At 50.6% G+C, this 25,428-nt stretch overlaps 1 protein-coding gene across 14 annotated transcripts in view; it reads right to left on the reverse strand.

The window, feature by feature from the left end:
• Positions 1-25,428, reverse strand: part of Ppfia1 (PPFI scaffold protein A1) — an 86,876-nt gene that overhangs the window by 52,867 nt on the left and 8,581 nt on the right. For all 14 annotated transcript variants that reach the window (XR_013437369.1, XR_013437368.1, XM_078045413.1 and 11 more), the window contains exons 3-4: positions 801-902; positions 311-475 (exon numbers count right to left, since the gene is read on the reverse strand). Coding sequence is in view for 12 of the 14 variants with exons in the window: in XM_078045413.1 (XP_077901539.1) it covers positions 311-475; positions 801-902 (267 nt within the window). In the remaining 2 variants the exon portion in view is untranslated. The remainder of the gene's footprint in view (positions 1-310; positions 476-800; positions 903-25,428) is intronic.

Below are 25,428 nucleotides of genomic sequence, written 5' to 3' on the forward strand. Positions count from 1 at the left end.
AGGACCTATAATGTCTTTCACTGCCATTACTATCAAGAAAACTTCCTTTTTAATGGCTTTAAATTTAAAAACAAAAAAATAGCTGGGGATATAGTTCAGTGGGAGAGAAATCCCAGTAAAATTCTGCCTCTAAATAAACAGCTTATTTAATTCTTAACAGAAAATTAACACATAGAACTAATCACTGTTAAGACACTTAGGCCAGCGAGCTCTTAGAATTCAAGAAGCTATCTGCCATCTCTGTAGCATGAGAACAGAATGATCGCACTGGCACATACAGGATGAACCGTCAGTCCAGGGCTAACAGTACCTTCTCATCCAGAGCCTTGTGGTGTTCAAACAGTGACTTCAGCGCTTTGAGCACTTCCACCTCACTGGACACACCTGCGGGAGACTGTGCCTGTCTCTTCACCACTGTCATCCTGAGAGAGCGCTCGTGTCTGGAGACCAGGCATTCCAGATGTTCCAGCAATAGCTGAAGCAGAAGGCCAGAGAGACATGTGGGAGCTCACTTTTCACACGTGAGTCCCTTACAATGTCACACTAAGCTAGTCAGAATCCCTTCCACTCTGTGGGAAGCAAGAAATTCCCCCCTCGGCTGTACCACAACATCATTAGCTCCCACTGCAAGTTTCAAGCAACTCCAGTGCTGGGCCGACCGAGCATGCACTGCTCAGCATGAGAAGCGTGAAACGGGTTTAAAGGCAGCACAGATGGCCTTGCAGTTCTGGGACAGCAGCACCAGGAGGTTCCCACACGGTGGCCAGAGGCAGACGGCAGTCAGGTGCCCACTGACTCACCCTGGTGTTGTTCCGCTCCGCCTTCAGTTCAGCGATCTCTTCCTCCCTCTCCAGGAGCTGCTCCCTGCAGACATTGAGCTCCTTCGTGAGTGCCGCAAACTCCTGCAAAGCAGCAAAGGGAAGGCAAAGAGAGGGTGACCGCGCACAGGAGCGAACAGCGAGCCCTCCTGGGGGACTTCCATCACCTCCTTGGTCCACACACATGGGGTGTGGAGGAGTGAGCCCTGGGGTCCTCCAGAGACCAGGGATGCCCTCATGGATCAGAGCCCAGGCCAGACCATCGGCGGGAGCACAGTGCTGATGGAAGCCCACGCCTCCGCACCCACAGAGGTCACACGTGTCCTAAACCGGGGGTGGGGGGGGACGGGACACCCCTGGGATGAAGCAGATGACGTTTTCAAATGACTTGTAGCAACATGACCTACACTGTGGGGGAGGGGAAGCAGGCCTACATGCTGGCCGCCTCCTGCCTAGGCAGGCTCGCCCCTGGGAAGATCACAGGACCCCGGAGACTCCCCTGGGGAGTCAACTGTAAAAATGTCAACTGCTCAAAGTCAACTGTAAAAATGACTTTTAGGCAGGAGGATCACGAGTTCAAAGCCAGCCTCAGCAACTTAGCAAGGCCCCAAGCAACTCAGTGAGACCCTATTTCTTTAAAAAAATATGTATATATTTTTTAGTTGTAGCTGGACACAAGACCATTATTTCACTTATTTATTTTTATATGGGCTGAGAATCGAACCCAGGGTCTAGCACGGGCGAGGCGAGCGTTCTACCGCTGAGCCACAACCCCAGCCCCAAGACCCTATCTCTTAATAAAAATAGAAAATAGGGCTGAAGATGTAGCTTGGGGTCGAGTGCCCCTGAGCATCTGCCCAGCACTGATCTGGGCTAGCTCTGCACTGCCACACCGGGCACTCCATGGATGCTGCAGACAAGCTGAGCCCAAAGAGGGGGACTCACACTCTCCTGCCAGTCATCACATGGGGCAAAACAGCTGAAACTCAGTCAAGTCACTTGTAGTGTCTCTGGGATGAGCCCAGCACTCAGTGCCTCCGCTGCTCACAGTGGGAAGAGCCTGAGGGGGTGGTCCTAGAAGTCAGTAAGCAGGCGGTGCTCCAGGGCACTCCCGGGACCCTCCCACAGGAACCGGCCACCCCTGGGAGTCTGCTTCTACCTGCTGGCAACAGATGCCTGTTGGAGCCACAGTGAAAGCTAGAACCCTCTTCCTGAGGGACACAGACATGCAGCACTGCCACCGTCAACATGGGAAAGAGGAAGATTTACATGTCATGCCTCGAATACTACTTCAGGAGGAACAGAACGGGAGCTTCCCCCTCCCAGCTCAGAGATAAGGCTCCTCCAGATTCTGGCAGCCAACACTGCTGGTCCCGCTTCCTCTGTGCCTTAAAGCCTAGCACAGACCTGGCCAGGCAGCAAGACTCTTCAGAGGCCCACACATGGGAAGCATTCACCATCACTCCATGTGCCCACAAAGGGCGCCCCTCCGTGGGATCTCTCCTGTAGATGCCAATGCTGTCCTGTGGGAAGCCCTCTGACTGGCAGCTCCTCTAGCTCACCATCAGGAGCCCACCACCAAGAAGGGCACCGACTCTCCTCAACAGGGTCTTGCACGAAAAATAGATTCTTTTGGAGGCAAGTGAAAGAAAATTGGCCTGTGACTAGCTTAAGCCAAAAGGCAATTATTATTATTACTCACATGACTCACGTCCAAGGCAGAGCTGGCTCTGGGCCTACCTGAATTCAAGACCTTGAATGTTCATTTTATCACTATGTACCCTGGTGCTGCAGTCTGGGTCAATTCTGTGAAGTTACCGCTCACTCAGGAATCCTGCCTTTGACTGTGTCCAGACCAGAGCCTGTCATCCCAGCTACCGACCTTTTCATTTCCTAGAATTCAACTTGGTTTTCTGCCATTTCTTCCTTTTCTGTTTCTGCTGGACGCCTTCCTGTCTGTTCAGGTATATAACGTCTATCTTCAACGATCACGTGCAGACTTACTTTGGCGGTTTTTGCCAGACTCTCCACCCACTTCAGATGGAGCAACTGCACCTCTCTAAGGAGGTAATAACCCTGTGGAGCACCTCACACGATCCGCCCTCGAGCTCCATGCAGTGTGGCTGCAGGATCGCCCTGATGAGGCCTCATCTGCTAGCACCCCTCATCTGCCTGGTTGTCTTAGCCACTTTCAACTACTATAAAACATGAAAAATAACTTACCAGCAAGTGGGTGGCCAAGAAACAAGACATGCGCTTCTCACAGTTCTGGAGGCTGAAGTCTGAGGCCCTAGCACTGGCGAAGGCCTGACTGCCAACTTCTCACAGGGGGTCTCTTCCACAAGGCACTAACCCTCAGGATGACTCCACCCTCAGGCCTCATCACTCCAAAAGCCCACCTGCCAACACTATCGCCTGGGGTGAGGGTTTCAAAGTGACCCTCAGGGACACAGCATAGGGTTCTGTGGTTGCTGTCCTCCACAACTTCCCAGGCCTTAGTCCAAACTAAATGTTCTATGGTGACGTGTTTCTGTCACAGAACCATGGGACAGTGTGGCTGTCCAGTCTCCTTAGAAATCCCAAGGGTGTCTGCGGTGCCAAGTGACCTTCCCTGAGGAAACCTCATCTAAACCCAACTTCAAAAAGCAAGCCTCCGGGGTCTGGGGATACAGGTCAGTTGGAAGAGTGCTTGCCTCGCATGCACAAGGCAGTGGGTTCAGTCCCCAGCAACACACACGCGTGCGCACGAGAGCGCCCCCATTAAGCTCCAATCCCACAGAGCCTTCAACCCTGCCATCCTGACCGAGGGTCCAAGGTGCCTGCCAGCACTGCCTGTGGGGCCTTGTGGAGTCACCACCTCCTGTTGCCCACGCAGATTTCTAGCTGCTTCTAGTACTAGAGGGTCTTCATCTTACCTGGGGCCTGGCTGGCATATGGCCAGTTTGCCTCTCTAAATCTTGCCTGGTCACTACTGTGTACAGTCCAGGTTTGTCAGTCACAGCGTGAGTTCCACCTCCCTCTTGGCAGGAAGCCACAATTCGCTCAAGGAGACGTCACACCTAGCCTACACCAGCCACTGGGCTGCCCACTCCTGAGGGCACTCTACAGGACAGGCAACAGGCTGGCAAGTACCTGTGGGGAGGGCAAGCAGGGGGAGAGGTGCCAGGTCCCTGAGCCGAGTCTGGACCAACCACCTGGCCAGTGAGAACTTCCCTCAGGAAAGCAGGAAGAGCCCTGCTGCTGGGCCATGGGCAGGGTGTGGAGACAGTGGGAGGGCTTGCTGGTGAGGCCTTGGACACAGGCAGGAGGCTGAGCCTTGGGGGCACCAGGAGCTGCCTGCTCTATACACTGAGGGCCTTGAACTGGAGTGGGCCAGACTACCAAGGCCTAGGCCAGAGCTCTCATGCAGGAGCAGCCTGCAGCTGGGCGGGAGGTGAGGAAGGACGTGCACACAGCTGCAGGTCCCACGGAAGGAGAGGGTCTGACCTGAGCTCTGCAACAGGACAGCCACTAGGAGAGAGTTCTCAAAACAAGCACACCCCCTGACACCTGCCAGACGCATGGAGCAGCACGAGTAGCAGAGCCACAAGAAGCTGCGATCCCCACACTGGGTTCCTGCAGCGAGGTGCTACGCTAAGGGAGGCCAGCATGAACATCATTCCACGCCAATCACCCAGGCACCAGATGTGGACAACATTCAGGGCCAAGGCCTGGACAGGCTAACATAAAAAGCCATTATAACCTCACTGGGATTGTCCCAGGAGATGATCACCATCACGCACAGCACTGGCACGTCAAGCCATCTGAACTCTCACCGACAACAAGGTGCTGAAGTGGAGGACAACAGTGCCCACGACTCAACAGCAGCAGTTCAGCTCAGGGAGGCAAAACGCTGGCCAGACTGAGTGCAAGAGAGAACAGGGAGAAGCGAGGACAGATGCGGGCAGAAGGTCCCCCCACGAACCTTGGTAGTAGAGGACAAAAGGGGGGTGTCAGGAGATGTGGGGTCAAAAAAGACCCTTGGGAAGATGAGGCAGATGTCTGCATGTGGATGAGAATCCAGGGGCGAGGGGAAAGGACAGAGTGGTGGCTCTGGGAAGGTGCAGGCAGTGGCATCTAGTGGCCTGAAGGAGACAAGCTTTTCTGGGAGCACAGCCTCTACAGAGAGCAAGGGAAGAAGGCAGGGAACAAGCGCAGGTCTGATGCGTGGGGAGCTTACAGGGGCTGCCTAGAGAACAGAGGGCCGCAGGCGGGGGCCTGGGCCTGGGCCTGGGCGGGTGGAGTGGAGGAAGAGGAGGCCTGAGACTGCCTGGGGAGGGCAGGGAGGCCTGGGGAAAGACAGGACTGCCGGCCTGGGCACTGGGGCAGGAGGCAGCACAAAGAGCGCCAGGGCTGTGATGGCACGACAGGCACTGGGACTGGGGTGGGCAAGAAGAACGGGAGCACGGCCACAAGGTAGCAGGGTCCCAGGAGCACAGGTCACAGAAGGGCTGAGCATCAGCTCTGTTCTAAAGTCTACTGTGAACAAACATCATTGTCTTCAAACAAAACACCCAGTCCAGGCACAGCAGGAGGACCTGGAAGCTGGGACAGCACTTGGGTGTGGGTGGTATGCTGGCTACAGGCATGGGCTCCCGTTTTCCCCACAGCACCCCCTCTGCTCCTCAGGGTCTCTCATGCCCAGATGAGAGCCCCTTTCCTCAAGTTTCCTGAAGACTTTCCTGAGGACCCCCACCACCATCGCGCACGCCCAGCAAACTGTCTTCATTCACCTACTGGATTCAACAGTGGAGACTACTCCAGGGAAACACATTACAGCACTGACAATCATTTCACTCAAAGGAAAACCTTTCTCTTTGCTCAAAAGAATTCAGTAGCTAAAAATGCATCAAAGCAATTTTAACTTAGGAGTTGAGATAAACACTGAACAGGAAATTCCAAAGTTTAGGATTCCAAAAATGTTCCTCTACACATTTGCTTAAATTATTACTGCAGGAAAAATGGGTATGAACTCAACTATGTGCAACCAACAACCCACTTTATTACTGTACAGGAATCTAAATTAAAAATGTCAACTAAAACAATGCTGTATGCCAAGCAGACTACTAGTCTAAGGTGATGCTGTATTTACTGATATTTTCTGGAATTAAAATTTCAAGTATTTTCTTAAATTGAACAGACATAATAATCACTAGGATTCTTCATTTAAAAATCTAAATCTGAGAAGTCCAAATTTGTATTTCCATTTGAATTCATCTGGGGTCAAGAGAAAATAACATTAACCACAAAAACTGGTTCGAGAACCTGGTTTCATATAATGCTTAAAAATGTTGGTATTTATCTGTTATGGGTATTTCTGACCTGAAGGTTCAGATCTGGATAATGGATACAGATTATATTAACCCCACATGATTGATCAAATCCACAATCAGGCCAATTTTTTAGTTAAGTCTCATGGATGACACGTGACATTTATCTCCAAAGGTGAAAACCTTCCTTCCTGTACTTCCAGTGGCTTCCAGGTGCTCCTATGGGAAGAGGTAGCAGCAACTCATCACCCCCTTCCTCTGTGGACCCTGGCTCCTCCCGTTCTCTCCCACGATCACAACATGGGACATTTCTAATCTATTCCTCATCAGTAGTAACTCCATTTCAGTTTCAACTGCTTTTAATCACTCAAAGGGGAAGAAAACATCACTGCCTGGAATATTATTCAGCCACAAAAAAAGAAAACTCTGGCATGCTATCATTCTACTGAGTGACTGGACACTCACTCCACACAACCAACACTTTCACACCCATGGAGTAAAAGCCCTGCACACCCCAGTGTTGCACACAGCCCCTTTTGGTTAAAAGCAAATGCACACTTGTATTTTGTGACATTCATACATGAAACACAGACATGCAGGCCAAGCTGCTAACACTGCTACACTGCAGCTGGGGAAGGGGCTGGGAGAAAATTTATAACCCTTTATTATTTAATTTCTAAACACGTGAAAACAGTAACTACACATCCTCCTTTCTAAAACTTCAGGAACTGACCACATGGACACATAACTTGCTCACAAATACCCCCAATTCTCAGCCCTGAGGCCTCAGATCCTTCCCTTGCTTCCTTGCCCACTTCTGTAGTCTGACTGCAGCCTTGGCTGCAGGACCTATGACTGACAACCACCTCACTCCCTTCTGCTACACCCAAAGGGCAGTTTCTGGCCTCCCCTAACTGGCCTGAGAGGGAACAGCAGCTGTGGTTTCCTGCTCCTGCCCTAATGGAACACAGGGCCTTTGGGCTTCTCCAGGGTGTTACTCACCCCACAGCTCAGGTCTCGTTTTTTCTTTTTCTTTTTTTTTTTTTTAACCGGGATTGAACTCTCAAGGGCACTGGACCACTGAGCCACATCCCCAGCACTATTTTGTATTTTATTTAGAGACAGGATCTCACTGAGTTACTTAGTGTCTCGCCATTGCTGAGACTAGTTTTGAACTCATGATCCTCCTTCCTCAGCCTCCCAAGCTGCTGGGATTACAGGCATGGACACCATGCCCAGCTACAGTTCTTATAGGGGCCCCAAACACTCTCCCTACCTGAGCTCATTGCTCACTCCGACCCTGGCGCCAACTCCTAAGGCCTCACCAAGGACTGTCCGACCCCATTGTATGGGTCAGGTGCCCAAGGGGCACACTGCCTCCTCCTTCTCCCAGCAATGACAGCTGGGGACTGCTGATCCTACCCCACGAGTGGGGACCACGTGCTTGCCATGGCCCTGCCCTTCCTCCCCCAGCCCCCATAGCTCCTCAGCCTACCACAGAGCTGCCTACTCACCTGGCCTCCATCCTGCTTCCCGATGATCGGTCCTCTACACCATTTGAAACAAACCATACTCTGTGACTTCCTGCTCAGAATCCTTTAGGAACTTCCCACTGCCCTCTCGGTCAAGCCCGAGGCCAATGACACCAATGAGAAGAGCACACACCTGTGGAGCCCCTGCACAGACCAGCTCACCAAATGCACCCCCAAGAGGGTCGGAGGGGACACACAGAGCCCCCAGTGCACGTCAGAGCAGCACTCAAGCAGGCACCCCTGGATGCTGGCCCCGCCTCTCTCTCATCACTGGACCTCACACTCAGCACATCTGTCAAGGACACCCAGTTTCTGTTCCTCTGCTGCCCTTGCATATACGGTCACTCCTACTGACGTGCACCCATGAATCTCCAGCTCCCCAGTCTGCAGCCTCCCTGCTAGATGGGGGCTCCTGACGGCAGAAGCCCAGGTCTACAGGAAAGTGCCTGACAAGGGTGTACCCAGCCAATGTGTGCCGAGAGACAGCAATGGCAGCAAGGAATGTGCGCTCCCAAGAAAGAACACTGTCTAGGAGGCAAGCAAAGCCTCAACCTGGGCACTCAGGTTCACAGGCGGCAGGGCATGGCCACGCCCAGCGATGGGCTGCACCAAGTGGGTGCAGATGCAAGCCCCAGCCTCACCCTCCTCAACCAACCTTTCTGGAAATGCGTACTTTCTCAAAGCTCCCCAGGTAAGTCACCATCCTTGCTCGTTTGGAAACAAATGACTTCTATGACCTCAGTACCTCACTCTGCCTAGTGTCAAAGGAAGAAGTCACAGACAAGGAACTGAAAGGTGGTGTGCTGGAAGGCCATGACAGCAGGAGTCCCACCAGCTCTCCCAGAGCCCAGTGGCTCACTGGCTGGGACATGCTGGTGATTTCTGCCACACTGCTAGGATAAAGTCACTTTAACCTTCAAGTGTTAATTCCACTCTTCACAGCAGCATTTTCTTTAAACAAATGCATTCCAACACACAACCCATGCACCCATCCCTCACAGTCTAGAGGCCACTCTCTGGACTTCCAACCGACCCTCACCCTGACCCATCTTGGCTAAGCAAGTCTTCCCAGAATGGCCTGGCTTCCTGGGTGCTCCTGCTCCCAAGGGTGAAGGAACCCAGCGCCTCTGAGCGCCTGTGTACCAGACTCTCCTGCACCTGTGGGAGGATGGCCACCCACACTCGGCCCCAGGCCTGGGCTACCTTCTAGAACTGGTTCAGTCTTGGCTACATGCTGAGGAGTCCACCGAGGCCAAAAGCAGCTTGAATTTACTGTCAAAAACTGAATTTTCATTTGGAGCAGGAAAAAGTTTTTAAGAGCCCTGGGTGTTTTCAAGGGTGAGCTGAGGGGCTTCTGGCCCAACAACCAAAGAGGGCAGGGTTCCCACTCCCACAGCCCTGCTCTGGGCCTGTCCAAAAGCTTCTTCCGCCTGATGTGCCCGCTAAAGTGGCACTGCCAGTGGGCAGCCATGCACAGTTTAGAGCCACCAGCTGTGGCCCCGCATTGCAGCCTGCTGGACATCTCCGTGTTTCACTCTTGGGGGAGCTACGTTACTTCACAGGAAGTGCAACACAGATGTGAATATTTAATGCCAGTACTTGAAGTCTGCATCATTCACATTCCTCAAACTTATAACAGCCACACTGTTTCTATTATTTAAAATGATCATAAAAACAAAGCATCACCGTCTTAACTATTTCAAAGTGTAAGGCTCAGGGTAGAACACCCTAAGGTGCTACCAACACCTCTGTCCACCTCAGAAGGCTCACCACCAAGGCCATGTCCGCTGCCTCTGCTTCCACCCCAACTGCCCTGACCTTCCAGAAAGGACTGGACAGGAGGTGACGCCTTAGCTGTGCTCAGAAAGTGCAGCCCCGTGCAGTTCCCCCCTGGTTCCTGGTCCTCTCAAGGCTGTTCTTTTAGGCAAGACTGCAATTTCTTCATGGGAGTTAAGTTTTGCTTCGCTTACTTCCATTTTTCTGCTAAAGAGCAAACTCAACCATTTTTGGTTACCAGCATTTCAGTACTTAAAAATGACTGTGCACGTATGTTTCAAAATAACCTGAAATATTAGCATAAATGTATATTTCAGGGAAAAGCCACATGAAAAATAATCTATAACTAATTTTTTAAAACAGTCTAGAGGACAGGGAGATCAAACCAATGAAATAAAATCAAGGGCAGAATTCCTTGGGTCATCAAGGAATTCTTTCTCTAGGTATACCCCCCTTAGGGAATCCAGGGCTTGAAATCAGGGGCACTTAACCACTAAGCCACATCCCCAGGCTTTTTATTTTTTTTATTTTGAGACAAGGTCTCACTAGGTTGCTTAGGCCCCCCACTAACTTGCTAGGCTGGCTTCAAACCCACGATCCTCCTGCCCCAGCCTCTTGAGCCATTGAGATTACAGGCATGTGTGACCACACCAGGATTGCCTTATTACTTTTTAAACATAAAATTTATTTGTTATTTCATTCAAATGTCCACACAATTTCTCTCCATTTAAAATTTTTGCCTTTTTAAATCTTCCTGTGGCAAAAGGGAGATTTATTATCTTATCATACAACAGTAAAAATAACCATAAACCTATGAATGGTTAGCTTAATTTATTACAACTACTTTTATTTAAACATCACATATATAATACCTAAGCCCACATACAAAACAATTTTGAATAAGAAGTAATTCTCTTACTTTCTTATGAAAACAACTACCAAAAAAGCTTTTTGGAGCTGGGTGTGGTGGCATACGCCTGTAATCCCAGTGGGTCGGGTTGGCTAAGACAGGAAGATCGAGAGTTCAAAGCTACCCTCTCAGCAATGGTGAGGCACTAAGCAACTCAGTGCTCTAAGCAACCCTGTCTCTCAATAAAAACTACAAAATAGGGCTGAGGATGTGGCTCAGTGATCGAATACCCCTGAGTGCATTCCCCCACACCAAAAAAGAAAAAAAAAAAACACACTTTTTGGCCACTTTAATATGTACATTTAGAAATGCGGCTTGAAGGGGAGGGGATGGGGTAGGAGTGGGGGTGGGAAAGAGGGTGGAATGAGGCAAACATTATTACCCTACGTACGTGTGTGCCTGCATGAATGGTGACTCTGCATCGTGTACAACCAGAGATGAAAAGCCATGCTCCATTTGTGTAAAATAAATAAATAAATGCGGGACACAGCTTGAGCAGTCACACTGACTCAGACTCTGCCTTGAATGCTGAGCAAGAAAAACAGGCAGGCTGGTCGGCAGACGGAGCCCTCTGTCCCAGTAGCGTACTAACTCACTGTGTGTGTCACCCCGTGTGGGGGCAGGGGTGCTGGGGACGGAGCCCAGGGGCCCTGGCGTGCCAGGCAAGCGCCTACTTCATGCATTTCAAACACCTCCAAGAAATCCTTACACTGTTTTCTCCTCTTTGCTGTGTCAACAGCACCTTTTGGTGAGCCATCTGGGCATCCTGTGACACCATCGCTGGTACCATCACCACATCCTCACCTTGAAAGGGAACCATCTGCTCTACCTGCAGGACACCAGGCCTCAACACTGCTGCCATGTCCTACCTAGTGGCTGTGTCTTGTGATGCTGGCAGCAGCGGCCACTCGCAGCATGCAGCAAGGCATGGGAACTCAGGAGGTGCCAGCACCTTCAGCTCCTCATATCTGGGGGCTGAGCCACCCTGAGGGCGGAGCAGGCCCTCAGGGAGGCACCCTGCTCTGGTGGAATGAGGCCGTGCTGGCCGCCCCACTCCCCACACCATTCCCGCACAGCGCATCTCTCCAGCAGCCTCCTCTAACCCAACCTGGAGGCGGTGCTGGGCCCCCCAAGGTGAGGACTCAGTCCCACAGTACTGCCCCACCCTCAGGCAGGTGCCAACTGTTGCTCCAGGTTGTGGCCTGTGCCTCTACTAAACAGCTATGAATCAGGTTCCCACGCCTCATTCATGGATCAGATCCATTTGCTAAGTGGCTCTCAGAGCTCAGGAAAGGCGCACATTTGCCCATTCACCATCGAGGACAACACGAGGGACACATGAAGTCAGAAGAGTGCCAGGCAGCGTGCCTGGGAAGGGGTACTGAGCTGGCCTCTCTCATGTCCAGTGGTCTGGAAGCTCTTCCAAGACTGTCTTTTAGAGTTTAATGGAGGTTTCATTATGTGGGTGTCACAATTCAGCCTATGACCCCCTTTCCCTCCCTGGAGTCTGGGAGCTAGGACTGAAACTCTCAACCTTCTAATTCTGCCCTGGAATTTTTGGTGACCATCCCTTCCTCAACCTACCTAGGGACCCTCAGCCACCACTCAACTCATAGAAAAGACACTCTGGCCACTCTGGAGAGTTTTAGGAGGATTTGGGGAGCTGTAGACCAGGGCAGAGTCCCTAATATATATACATATATGGGTGGACAGTAGGGCAGTACTAGGAATAGAACTCATGGATTGCTCTAGCACTGAGCAACATCCCTATTCACAGTCCTTTTGAATTTTTTTTTTTTGAGGCAAGGTCTCACTAAATTGTCCAAGCTGGCCTTGAACTTACAATCCTCCTGCCTCAGCCTCCCAAGTCACTAGGATTACAGGTGTGCACCACTTGCCAGCCTATATCACAATATCACACTGGCACCACTCAGGAACTGCCTTACAGTTTACAGGTTAGTAAAGCTCTAGAAAAAAGTCTTCAGGTATACACAGGATTTCTCTAATTCAGTTCCAGCTTCAGTTTTCTTTTCTTTTCTTCTTTCCCCATTTTGGTACCCAGATGTGCCCTACCACTGAGCTACATCCCCAGCCCACTTTTTATTTTGAGATGGGGTCTCCCTAAGTTGCCAACTTCGCAAATTTGAGATTGTTTTGTACTACCCAGCCTCCAGAGTAGCTGGGATTACAGGTGTGCACCACTGTACCCAGCTCAGTTTGCACTTTTCAAATCTGCAAAGGAAGCCAAAATCATCTCTTCTGCAAATGATTAAGCAACCTGCAAAATATTAGGTCAGAAATGCCCAGCTGTAGTATAGTCTGACCCTTCTCAAGGCTGTTCATCAAATGCCTGTGCCAGAAGAGGTTCTGAAGACATGACTTGGCACCCGTGCACTTCACAAGTGCCTGCTGACAGAATCATATAACCACGTGTCCCCGGCAAGGGCCACTGAAGACAGCACCCAACACACAACAGGGTCTCCCCCATCATATCCCACGGGGCTCTAGAGCCACAGTGCAGCCCCCCCACCCCACCCCCGGGTCTCAATAACTGGTGGAGGCTGCTGGACAGTCCTCAACAAGCCGGGAAGACCAAGACTAAAAACTCAAGCCTTAGCATACAAGGCGAGGGGGACTGGGTGGTCACTTTTCTTGTAATCTCTAGTCTGGAAGCATGGAGTCAAGGAAGCTGTCTAACTTGACAAGCAGTTATTCTGGAATGAATCAAAGGTCTAGGCATGAAGCTGTAACTGAAAGGCATGTCAGGGACGACCTCATGGGCTCCACAGCTTAGAAAACAGAAAGGCCCAGAGCGAGTGGTTCCCAAGCACCTGTGCTCCAGTGACAGCAACTTCCTAATGCTCTGCTGATGCGTCAAAGAAACACAGGCACTCCAGTGTTCAGAGCACACAGCTGAGGCTGAATGGAATAAACATAGCCACCCGCGAAAAGGCGCTTCAGTCTCATGCAGTTTTCATAACAAGAGTGATGCTGCCTGCCTACCCGAAAACAACACAACCGACTGGTGGAAATGATAAAAAGAAAAGGCTTATTGTCAACCAAGGAAGAGTCTGGACACGCCCGCTTCCCTGCCCCACGCTGCCTTCCCCAGCCATCCTCCCACAGAAGGTTCTCAGAGGGCCCTCCAGCCCCTGGTGACTGCATTCCTGTGAGCTCACAGCCCTTGGTCTAAAACCCTCTTCCTCCCACTGCTTCCCGGGCAGCAGCCCCGTCCAGGGAGCTAGCCCTCACCTGCTCCTCCAGCTGAGGTCCTTTCCCCACTGCTGCCCACACCATGACCTCCTGCATGCCAGGGCTCACCTCACAGACTGAGCTCTCACCTCCCCGTCCTCGGGAAGACTCTGGCCCTTCCAGAGGTCCTCCCCAGGCAGACATGAACTCTGTCCACAGGAGCCGTAACTGCCAACATTTTATGGCACCCTTCTGAGTTTACTTGGACTCTATGCTCCCTAGGGAAAAGAACTTTTCCATGGCTGTTCACAGTGTGTGGGTATAGGAGTCAGGCATATCGCACCACCGGTGGCAGCTAATGCTACTGCACTAGTCTCCTTCAACTTCCATGGCTCTGCAATGCAGTATGACCCGAGAGCCTTCACCACACACCGCTTTCCCCTCTACTTTAACAAGCAAGTCTCTCCGAACAAGTCAGTCTATGTACAAAACTCACTGAAGACCCTTCACTGGGGATTTTCTCTTTGTAGAATGGGTTCCAGCCTTCCTGTCTCCAGCAGCACGGAAGCACAGCTCTCCAGGCAACGGCAGAGGTCAAGCTGGGGCAGTCTGAGGTGTGCAGATGGAGGAAGGAGGCCAGGACACAAAGGACACATGGGTGCGGGGTACAGGTGGTACTGAGAATGCACACCGTGGCTGGAGGGAGGCGGGGAGAAGCAGCACTTGCTCTTTGGAGATGTGTGGACTGGGGCTGGGGTCTACCTGTGGTGGAGTGTTTGCCTAGCACGCAAGGTCCTGGGTTCTGTCCCGACACCACAAAAGAGCAAACAGAGCCCACATGTTCAGGCAGTCATCTTCATGTGAATAAAGCAGCGTGACTAAGAAGGCCCGTGAAGTCAGCGCCGCACTTGCCTCGCTCCTGTGGTCCTTACCCTGCAGTTCCTTCCCTCTTGTCGATGGTGTAGCTACCTCTCTGTCTTCAGCCCCTTTTGAGCCTGGCCCCACATTCTGTAGTGTCTTCCAGATCCCGCCACGCAGATGTCCCGCTGTGCCTCCCTCCTTTGTGGTGCTCACCTTCCCCCTGGGCCAGCCCCTTCCTCCCCGCCTTCTACCAGGAGACACCAAGTGACCTTCACAGTGGCCATCACAGTGCCTGTGCTGCCGTGGAGGAGCAGCAGCAGTGCTCAGGCCCCCATGGTGTGCAGCAGGTGCACTGTGGGAAAGCCCGCTCCCAGCAGCATCTGGCGCTCTGCAATCTCCACAAACAGCAGAAATGCTGCGGGACACAAAGAGAAGCAGCAGGCACCTGTGACACACAAACACACCAAAGTCCAGCAGAAGAGCGCACTTTCCAATCACCTCTCTTTTTTTGCGGAGGGTGTGCCAAGGATTGAACTCAGGGGCACTCAACCACTGAACCACATCTCCATCCCTAATTTGTATTTTATTAGAGACAGGGTCTCACTGAGTTGCTTAGGGCCTCGGTAAATCGCTAAGGCTGGCTTTGAACTTGTGATCCTCCTGCCTAGGCCTCCTGAGCCGCTGGGATTACAGGTGTGCACCACCATGCCCGGCCTCCAGTCACCTCTTAATTCATCACTAAACAACATCTGGAACAAGCATTTCTAAGTTTTACACAAGAAAATAACCCTGGAACATACATACTTCCAATTTTAAACCTTTATTTTAAGGGCCTTTCTACCTCTTACTGACTGTGAGGCACCCAAAAGACTCACACACATTTCTCAATCCTCAGCACCACATAAAAATAAATAAAATAAAGGTATTGTGACCAACAACAACTAAAAATAAATATTTTTTAAAAAGAAAGAAGAAAGGAAATCCAAACAGCTAATAGGGTTTCTAGGGGAGAACTGGCAGGGGGGAAAGTGATGAGGCCCATCACCGGCAGGAAGCAGCAGTGCTACCCACCAAGGGGAGCAAGGCCGACCTGCTTCATTCAGGGCCACGGACCTGTGGAAAACTACAGCTGTGCTAGGTCTTCTATTCCCACCACCTGAGCCCTGCCCACAGCCAGTAGTCTAGCCCTGAAGCACAGCAAGAGGCCTGGAGGGCAGCGCGGCACTTGTCCTCCCAGCCTTGCCTGCATCTGCCAATCACCCTCAGCACTGACTGAGGGGTGAAAGTGGCCCCAGCCCACACCAGTTTCCAGATCAAGCAGCTTCCCCAAACCTGCTCAGCATGATGGGGCCAAGGGGCCCCCAAGCCTGGCTCTCACAGCTTCCCAGAGACACTGGGAGCCACTGAAACCCTTCGGAACTTGCTTCCCACAGATCCCACAGACAGTGTGAAGTGACCCGGGCTGGCGTGCGTGCTTTCCTCACGACTTACACTGTTACAGCCAAGACCTTCGTCCACTCTCAGCAGACAGTATGAATGCACTCCTCAGACACCACCTGAGACTGTGGACCTAGCTCCTGGAGCAGGTGCACTGCAGGCAATTCCATGGTGTTTGCACTTCCCCCATTTTTCTCCTTTTCTCTTCCATTGGTCATGATTAGCTTTGGAATCATAGGAGAAGCATTCTTCCCCATCCCCACCCTCCATTCCCTAGCTCAAGTGGGGGCACCAAAATGGCCACACCTGTGACACATAGGCCCCTTGCAGAGGGCCTCCTGAAGGCAATCTCACACGTCTTCCCCACAACTCCTGAGGCAGGTCTCCTGGTGAGAGGTGAGTGGAGGGGGCAACCCAGACTCAGGGCTTTTGCCGGAGGCACACCGTCACAGCTACTCTGCACTAACCAGCCATTCCCCAGACACCACAGAAACCAACACCATGAAGAAAAGTCTTCCAACTGCCCTTCTGACTCTCAGTCCTCCTCATAAACTTCCATTCCTTCTACACTAGGTATGTAGGAACTACACCCTCATTCAAGGGCACCAAATCCCACTGTCAGTAACCAAATGACAAGGACATACCACTCCAGCAAGAACATGCCATAGAGAACAGATCTCAGCACCCGCAAATTGGATTTCATTCCCAGTGTCCCTCCCATGCCACCTTTGCCAACCTTTTCCAGTCACCAGCTCAGATCTTCTGCAGGAGAATTCTGGAATTCAATGCTGGCCTTTCTGTAACTTGCAGAAAAGAGTGTTCAGGACTCCAGATCATCCCCCAAGCACAAAATCAGAAGCACTGTCCAAGATCACTTAGGTCCTGGGGCTTTTAAATGTCCTCCTAGCACCCCTTCAAGGGCCGGGGTACAGCAGCAGTCCAAGAGGCTCTGGACCAGCTGTGCTGGCTGCTTTAAGACCCCTCAGAGATGGCTAATTCCAAACAGCTTTAATCGGCAGGGCCTATCCACTCCCTTACTCTGCAAAGTACCCCAGGCCCCAAGAGGTTAACTGTGACAAGCCAGAGCCTCGTCTACCTTCCAGCACCAGGCCAGAGGCCTCTACACATGGCTCTGCAGTCTGTGCAGGACAACAGCAGGGAACGAGGGAGAGGCTCTGACCATCACCACAGGCAAACCAGGGTTGGCTGATCTGTCCCATTCCCAAGTGTCCCCTCTACTTTCATCTGTTTCTTCTTTGATTTATGTAATGTTGTTATCTTAAACATACTGTCAGGGTTGCAGGTTACAAATTTTAATTTTAGGATGAGCCAAGAGCTGACCAACCAGAAACAAAACCACAGTGATCCACACTTGGTGTATGGCCAGTGCACAACACACCAAGTCCCCTTATTCTGCACTGGGTAAAGATTTCTGGGAAAAGCAAGCAAGAAAGAAAAAGCAGAAATTTGGATTAAATCAAGCAGAAGAGCTAGAAACAGAAGTAGACAAGACATCTAAGAACAGGTGCTTGCTAAAGGTTCTGGGTATTAAAGAAACCAACCTCGGACACTGCAACAGTCCATCATTTCACAGTGCCTCGCCAGGCGCTATGTGCCAGGCACTATGCTCAGGACTGGGGACCCAACAATGCCCGGCCTCGTGGGAAGGTGCCTGCTTAGCCAGAGGCCCCTGTCCCAGGAGCAGAGGAAACTCCTGCCACTGTATGGAGAGGCAGAGAGGCAGCAGGCTGGGAAACAAGGAGCCTCTGCTCTGGAACCAGCACCTGAGGGGTACTGCTGTGCCCAGTGTTACCCCACAGTTGAAGAACTCGGTAGTGACTCTGCCGGGTTCCAAGAAGACTCCACTACTCAGTACTTGCCAGACGCTGAGTAAGTGCCCAGACCTCTGTCTTGGTGAACGGTACTGATGTCGCCCTGTTTTAAGGAGTCCTTCCATGAGGCGTCAATGAGACCACTTCCATAGAGACCTGAAGGCATCAGTGTTAACCTTCACCTCATAATCTCTCCCAATCACCACACACCACGCCCTGGACAGTGCCTAACTCATGGCAAACATTCAATGAACATTTACTGCATAAAAACCAATAGTTATCATCCTTCAATCAGTAATGAGAAGACCAAGAGCTCAGAGATGAGGTGAAATGACAGAAGTGACATGGGAAAGCTGGCCCGTGAATCCTGCTGGCTCCCAGTGAAAACTCCACCCAGCTATCACCAGTGCTCTCCACAGTGACCAGGGGATGGGGATCTTGGGAGGCAAGGGTGGCGCACTGCATCTTAAAGACAGAAAGGATAGAGACGCGGTGGGGGCCGAATGCCTCCAAACAGCATGAAGAATGGAAAGCCAGCCTCCAGCCTCCCTGCGGCGGGAGCCCATGGAGCCAGCGTCTCTAGAAGAGGCGAGGAGCCAGCGTAACACAGCAGAGCAAAATTCTACACAGGCCTCTTTAACCTCTGGGCGCCAGCTAGACTTCACATTTAGTCACAAACCAAGTCCCTTTTATTTTACAGTCCTGGGGACTGAACCCAGGGACGCTTTAGCTCTGAGCTGTCCACGGCCTGTTATAAATGTTATTTTGATTGAGGGTCTCACTAAGTTAAGAGGTGTGCGCCACCCCACCCAGCTAGTTTAATGTGCATGATAAGGAATACCACACAGATTTTTCAAATCCATGCTCTGACTACTCTAAACAAGGAAGTCTTGCCACATCTCCATGGGATTCTAGGCTCCAATTGGGCAAAAGCCATTTCTGAGGTGGACAGAGAAAGGGCACTGGCTCCCTATGAGCACCTTCAGGTTTTAAGAAATCAACTGCTCAGAAATACTGACTCATCCCAAGCAGAGCTTCAACTTTTTTATAAGAATCACCAGTGTCAGAATGCCACTACACTAAATCAGTTTTTTCATTAGTCCTGGCAAAGACTCAGAACTCTGCTGGCAGGAGGGATAATTAGCCCACTAGCAAAGCAGAAAAACTTGGAAACGCAGGATATGCCTCAAGCTCCCAAATTTATTTTTGGAGCAAAATGAAATTTCCTCCTCTGAATAAGAATGAGACTCTGTGAAAAGCAAGAATCTGAACTCTGGGATGGATCTCCCCTGCCAAGACAGCCGCCTTCCACAAGCCCGCAGAACCCAGTGAGTCCTCACTGTTAGCTACAGAGAAAAATCTACACAGTGGAAACATTCTGTCCGCATTTCTGAATTAGCATTAGCTGAGAGGGAAGGGGTATTATCACCAGCTGCTCCTGGACAACGCATACACACAGGAATACTCCTTTGAAACTGGGACCCACAGTTCCAGTGGGTGCTGGGACAGGGCTGGAAAGAGACTTCTCAGCACACGTATTTACTCAGTTCTGCCTGGTGTGATGTATATTTGAAAAAGAAAAAAACTCAGCCAGGCATGATGGCACATGCCTGTAATCCCAGTGGCTTGGAGGCTGAGACAGAAGGATCGCGAGTTCAAAGCCAGCCTCAGTAAAAGTGAGGCGCTAAGCAACTCAGTGAGACCCAGTCCCTAAATAAAATACAAAATAGGACTGGCAATGTGGCTCAGTGGTTGAGTGTTCCTGAGTTCAATCCTCAGTACCGCCCCCCAAAAAATAAAAATAAATATAAACAGAAACAAGCTGGGCTTGGTGGCCCATACCTATAGCCCTGGCTACTTGGGAAGCTGAGGCAGAGGACTGCTTAAGCGTGGGCAACACGATGAGACTCAAAAATAAACAGGAACAAACAAACCTAAATATATATACCAAACTGATAATTATTTTATCTATATGGTTTTGTTACATCAAACTGCTTTAAACCCCATTATTCTAACTGTATTTTAAAATGTTTTTTTTTTTGGTTGTAGTTGGACACAATACCTTTATTTATTTATTTTTATTTATATGTGGTGGTAAGGATAGAATCCACACTGCACACACGGTAGACAAGCACTCGACCTCTGAGCCACAACCGCAACCCCTCTAACTGTGTATTCTCAAGATGCATTTATCCTAAGGCCCAAAAGAATTGCTAAGAAATCCAAAAGCTTCATTCAAAAGGTTGATTATAAAAACAAGGTATTAAAATGTTGAAACCACTTTACAGATACCATAGGATAAAGAAAATGATGTTAATGTAATTAGAAATCAAGACGGTCAGAATAATAAAAGAAATATATATACAAAATAAAGGACGAAGCGATGCTAACTAAATGAACTCAAGTGAGAAATAATCAGGATGGCTCTTCCCGTAAATTACTCTTTCGAGCCTGCCAACAGGAACCTGAAGACGCTGACCCTGGAACAGGATCCTGCAAGGGACCAGGGACATTTCACATTCGAGGCAGGAACAGCTCAAAGTACTCCAGGTAAGAACTCTTTCCTTAGCAGAAGTCAAGCTTCTGTGTTAAAATCTGAGCTTGTTTAGTTTTTAGTACTGAGGATGGAACCCTGGGCCTTGTGCTTGCTGGGCAAGGGCTCCACCATTGAGTCACAACCCAGGAACATCAGGAGCACTTCTGAGGACCTTTAGACAGGGCAAAACTGGTTCTTCACAAGGGCTGTGCCAAATTACTTCACAGTAGCTAACAGGAAGAGCTAGAAAGCAGAAAATGGGACGAGGAAGCCTAGCCTAAGAGAGCAATGTGTTGGCACAGAAACCAGCTGTAAGACATGAGGTACCTATGGCGAAGGCACCACCCTGGTCATCGGGAGAGCTGGCAGAGGCCAGTCCAGGACAAAGTCAGAGAGATGCAGTACACCACTCCAGGAGACTGGGGTACAGCCTCAGGGAAATGGACACAAGCACTTTAAGTGGAAAAAAGGCACATTTGCATTTTAGATACCTCCATTTAGAAGCTACCCAAGGTCATTGGATGAAGACCCCAGGACACCAGTGCCCAGATCACACCAGGGGTCTCTTGAAGTGATCAGAGAGATGGCAAAGTCCATACCATAGGACCTGGAGACGGGTAGGATGGAGTTGGTACAGCTGCCCCCCAAATTCTGGCCTTCCTGACCAGGAAAGAAATAGCACAGGAGCAGGGACAGATCTGAGGGAAACACGGGTCTGGTCATGTTAAATTTAAGGAGTCTAGAGGCTACCCAAACAAGTCCAGTAGTGGGGAGCTAGAGCTATGCAAGTAGGGGAGAGTGGGTAGCCACCTGCGCAAATTCTGCCCCCCACACACACACACACAGATGATGGCAAGGGTTCCCACTGCAGCATGAGCCCTGCACTTTTCCTGCTCAAACCAAACTGGACAGGCTCTTTCTTTCTTTCACCTCTTTACACAACTACTAAAATATGTGGGTTATGTCACCCTTATTACCTATTGAATATTCAGCACCTAGTTCCTGAAACAAAACAGGCCTCAGTAAAATACTAGAATATGCTTATATGCATAATCACTCACATCACAGAAACATTATGTGTATCACATCAAAATGCTATATGTTGTCAGGCATGGTGGTATACACCTATAATTGCAACCACGCAGGAGGATTACAAATTTAAGGCCAGCCTGGGCAATTTAGCAACATTTTTCTTGTCTCAAAATTTAAAAAAAAAAAAAAAAAAGAGGATGGGGGCTGAAGATGTAGCTCAGTAATAGAGTATCTCTAGGTTCAATCCCCAGTACCACAAAATAACTGAATTAAATCTTTAAAAAATACCATGCATTTACATGCATGGCACACAGAAGTGTGTGCAACTCTGTGCTTTGGGGTCAGTGATGCTCAGGGGTCCAGATGTTCGCCCACAGCATGGCCAGTGCAGCTCAGTTCGCAGGGACACAGCTCTCTCCTAAAGTGGCTTCCAATCCTGTGCCTCCACCCTCAACCACATCCACACAAAACTCGTCCCTTCCCATTGTCCCCAACCTCCCATGAAGCACAAAGGAAGGAAGCCTCTAGGTTTCGGAAAGAAAGCAGACAAGGCCTTGCCCTGGAAGCTGTCTGATCCTACCTCCCCCTGCAAGCTTACCTTCTGTCCAGGTCAAGAACAATGGCTCCATTCCCAGGACCTGAATCAGGTAAGTTCCTCCTTGCCTGCAGCCTATGCCCATACCCTGCTCTTCCTGGCCCCAAGATCTCAACTTGAAAGCGAGCCCCTCTGGCCAGGTGTGGGGGTGCACGCCTGTAATCTCAGCTATTCAGGAGGCTAGGACAGGAGGATCAAAAATTTGAGACCTTCTCTCAAAATAAAAAATAAGAGGGCTGGGGGAAGCCGGATACAGTGGCACACACCCATAATTCCAGTGGCTGAGGCAGAAGGATGGCAAGCTCCAGGCCAGCCTGGGCAACTTTGTTAAGTCTGTTTCAAAACAAAATGAGAAGAGCTGTGGGTGCAGCTTAGTGTCAAGCAACCCCTCAGAACCGCCTGTCACCCACACAGCCAACATCATCCATCCTCCAGCCACCTCCTCCTGTCAGGCTGTCCCAAGTCTGCACACGTCTTGAGACAGGTGTGGGCTGTGAGAGCCCGCTGAGGGCAGGGTCCTCTCTGCCACCACCACTTCTCTGGCAGCCTGTAACAGTCACATGAACACAGGGCTAGACAAAGAATGGACAACTCTGTCTCTCTGCTGACCAGCAGAGGTGCAGGGCCACCACATAAATGATGGCAAGTTGAATATGTGCAAAAACCAAGGATGCAAACGGCCAGCAGTATTTCAAAAGGTGTATTTAATTATTTCATAAACCCAACACCTTGGCAAGAAGCATGGCATTCTAAGAGGGGTTTTGCCAACTACGTCTTGAAAGCCAGTAGTCAAGCACATTGCAGGGCACCCTCTGACCCACGGTGGTCATCAGGGTCCACCTTCAGGGAAGAGTCAGTAATAGAGTAAGCTACCTTTACCTGATTCTCCCCACATTATTCACTAATCTAGTGTGGCAAGTGACAACAACACTTGAGGATTAAACTATGAAAAAGTGCTGCAGCCAACTCTGAATTGCAGGCATGCTTGAGAAGCGCTTCTGGCTCTTCACACCAGAACTGCTCCCCACATTTGGGGCAGATGAGTCTTCGCTGTGGGAGCACCACTTCGGAGTGCTGGGGAACACCCTTGCCCCAGCTGGGCAGCCCAACACCTCCAAGCACTACCAGCACCTTCCCTGGCCTCCCACTGCGCTTCGCCAGAGCGTCTTCACTCCTGCCCGTCCTCACTCCTGCTCGCTTGTGCAGTGCTTGTTGGGGTCCCCCCCACAGTGCTAGTCCATAGTTTGGGACAGCACCTCTCAGCAGGGTCTGCCTGCATGCCTTTCCAGCCTGCCCAGCAACTCCACACTGCCACCAGCACACCCCCACTACCACTAGGACGGTGGACACAACTGACGTAGTAGACTGCTCTTTATTTTTATTCCTTACAGTTGTGAGTTGTGGACTCCTGTCTCGAGGATGAGCAGACGCTGTGAGAGACCCAGATGGGCCCCATCTACAACAGAGCCTGAACAGATCGTCTTGTCTTGTTTTTATATACTGGAATCTCCAAGCAAGAGGTCTTTCTTTAAAAAAATAAAAAAAAAATCTCATTTGTTACTTTCAATAAGACCATAAAGCCACTGCACTAGACTTCAAGAATAAGATCTACATTTGAAAATACAGCTGAGGGCTGGGGCTATGGCTCAGTGGTAGAGCGCTTGCCTAGCATGGGTTCGATCCTCAGCACCGCCTAAAAATTTTAAAAAATTTAAAAAGGCACTATGTCTACCTACAACTACAAAAAATAAAAACAATACAGCTGAAACTTCAAATTGAAATTGGAGCAAAACCTAAAAAGGAGTAATTTTTTAAGAAAACTCCACAAGTGACTGACTCACAGGAGAGCACAAGGCAACCTGTCTAGGTCCCTAGCTCTTCCTCTGCCACTGACAAGTTGCTGTTGAAGCCCTCTCCTGGACGGGCAGGGGAACAGGTCGGGACATCCCACACAGGGGACAACCAAGGAGCGGGGGAGCCAAGGACCTGCGCTGGGCCCCCTGGTGACAGTCCTTTGATGGGGTAAGTGAGGATTATGATTAGAAACTGAACAATGAGTGCCAAGTACGGGTTGGCACTGCTCCCATATGGAATGGCAATGACTGACAGATTTATTGGGACCTTCACAGACGGCTGCAGGTGAAGAACGCGCTGGGTAGCCAGCTGGTGGCGTGTCAACCCACCAAGGAGTAGAAAAGCTGAATGCACTTGCTAAGTCTGCTGGACAGGCAGCCACAAACCAGAGGGGTGAAAGTAAGCTTCAATCCAAAGCGTATGTTCCCTAGGCAGCCTACTGTGTTCACATCAAAGGGAAGCCTACTGTGGCTGACTCCACACTCAGGGCATGGCGCAGCACAACAATAAGCTGGGAAGAAAACAGCAGAAAGCCTTAAGAAGCAGTGGCTAAGAGAGCACGAGATGACCTCAAGGAGCTGGACGAGAAAAACTGGAGCACAGGCTGACAGCCAAAGCTAGAGGACTCTAGGGGAAGACAGACGGAGAAAACGGGCCCCATCCTATGGGAACCTGGCAGGGAAGCAGGCTTCCAGGTGTCTCAAGAGGCCAGGGAGATGAGAACTGGGCTTCAGCACCCCCAGCAGGAGGCCCACGGGGCAATGCCCCGGGTTCTCAGAGATCTGGAGGTAATAGGGTGCAGATGGCTGAGGCTGCGGCTCACAGAACCTGAATCCCAGCCTCACAAGGGTCAGTCCCAGCCTGAACTGGGGTCTTCTGTCCCTACTCCAGGGCTTCAGGTGACAGGAGTAAGACAGCATACAAAAAGGTATGTATCAACAAATAGGACTGGGGAAAGAACTAGACACAGGCCCAGCGGTGTACAGAATATCAGAGTTATCAGGTACAAACTATGAATGTTCAAAATTATACGGACAAGGAAATGTTTCACTAGAAAACTAAAAGACAAGCACCAAAATTCTAGAACTGAATTTAAAAACTCAACCTAGGGCTAAATTGGACAGACTGGACCCAGCTGAAGAGAGGATCGGCTAGCAGGAAGAAAGGTCACCAAAAAAGTGTCTAAACAGAAGTTTAGACACTTTTTTGGTGAACAGGCTAGACATATGGGAAGGAGCGCAGGAAGCACACTGGACAGGGTAAAAGCCCGGGGCATACAGAGACAAACACCCTCAGACCAGCAGAGCCAAAATGCGAGTAGGAAGTGTCCACAGTCCATGGTCAAAACGTTTCCAGGAAGAAAATGCTAAAAGCCAGGGAAGGAGGCTCTACCTAACTGGGACAACCCCAGGAGCACGCTCAAGCCCACAAGGACAGCGGGGAGCCAGGATGGGAGCCAGAGCGGGGACACCCAGAGAGGAACTCAAACAACAACGAGGGAAATGCATAAAAAAGAACCCACTCAGGCAACAACAGACCGGACTGAGAAACATGAAGGTCCTCCTTCGGGGGAAGAGGCAGTCCCCGCAGACGTCACTTGCCAACTGTGAGGAGGCAAGGAACCACCTGACAGTGCCAAAACACATGTAAAGCTCAGCTCCCACACTAAGGTGTGGGAGACTGACTGCAGTGCCTAAGGAGGGAGGAGGGAAGGCGAAGGTAAGCTTCAATCCAGCTACCTAGG

The sequence above is a fragment of the Ictidomys tridecemlineatus genome, chromosome 4 (assembly GCF_052094955.1).
Source record: "Ictidomys tridecemlineatus isolate mIctTri1 chromosome 4, mIctTri1.hap1, whole genome shotgun sequence".
Lineage (NCBI taxonomy): Eukaryota > Metazoa > Chordata > Mammalia > Rodentia > Sciuridae > Ictidomys > Ictidomys tridecemlineatus.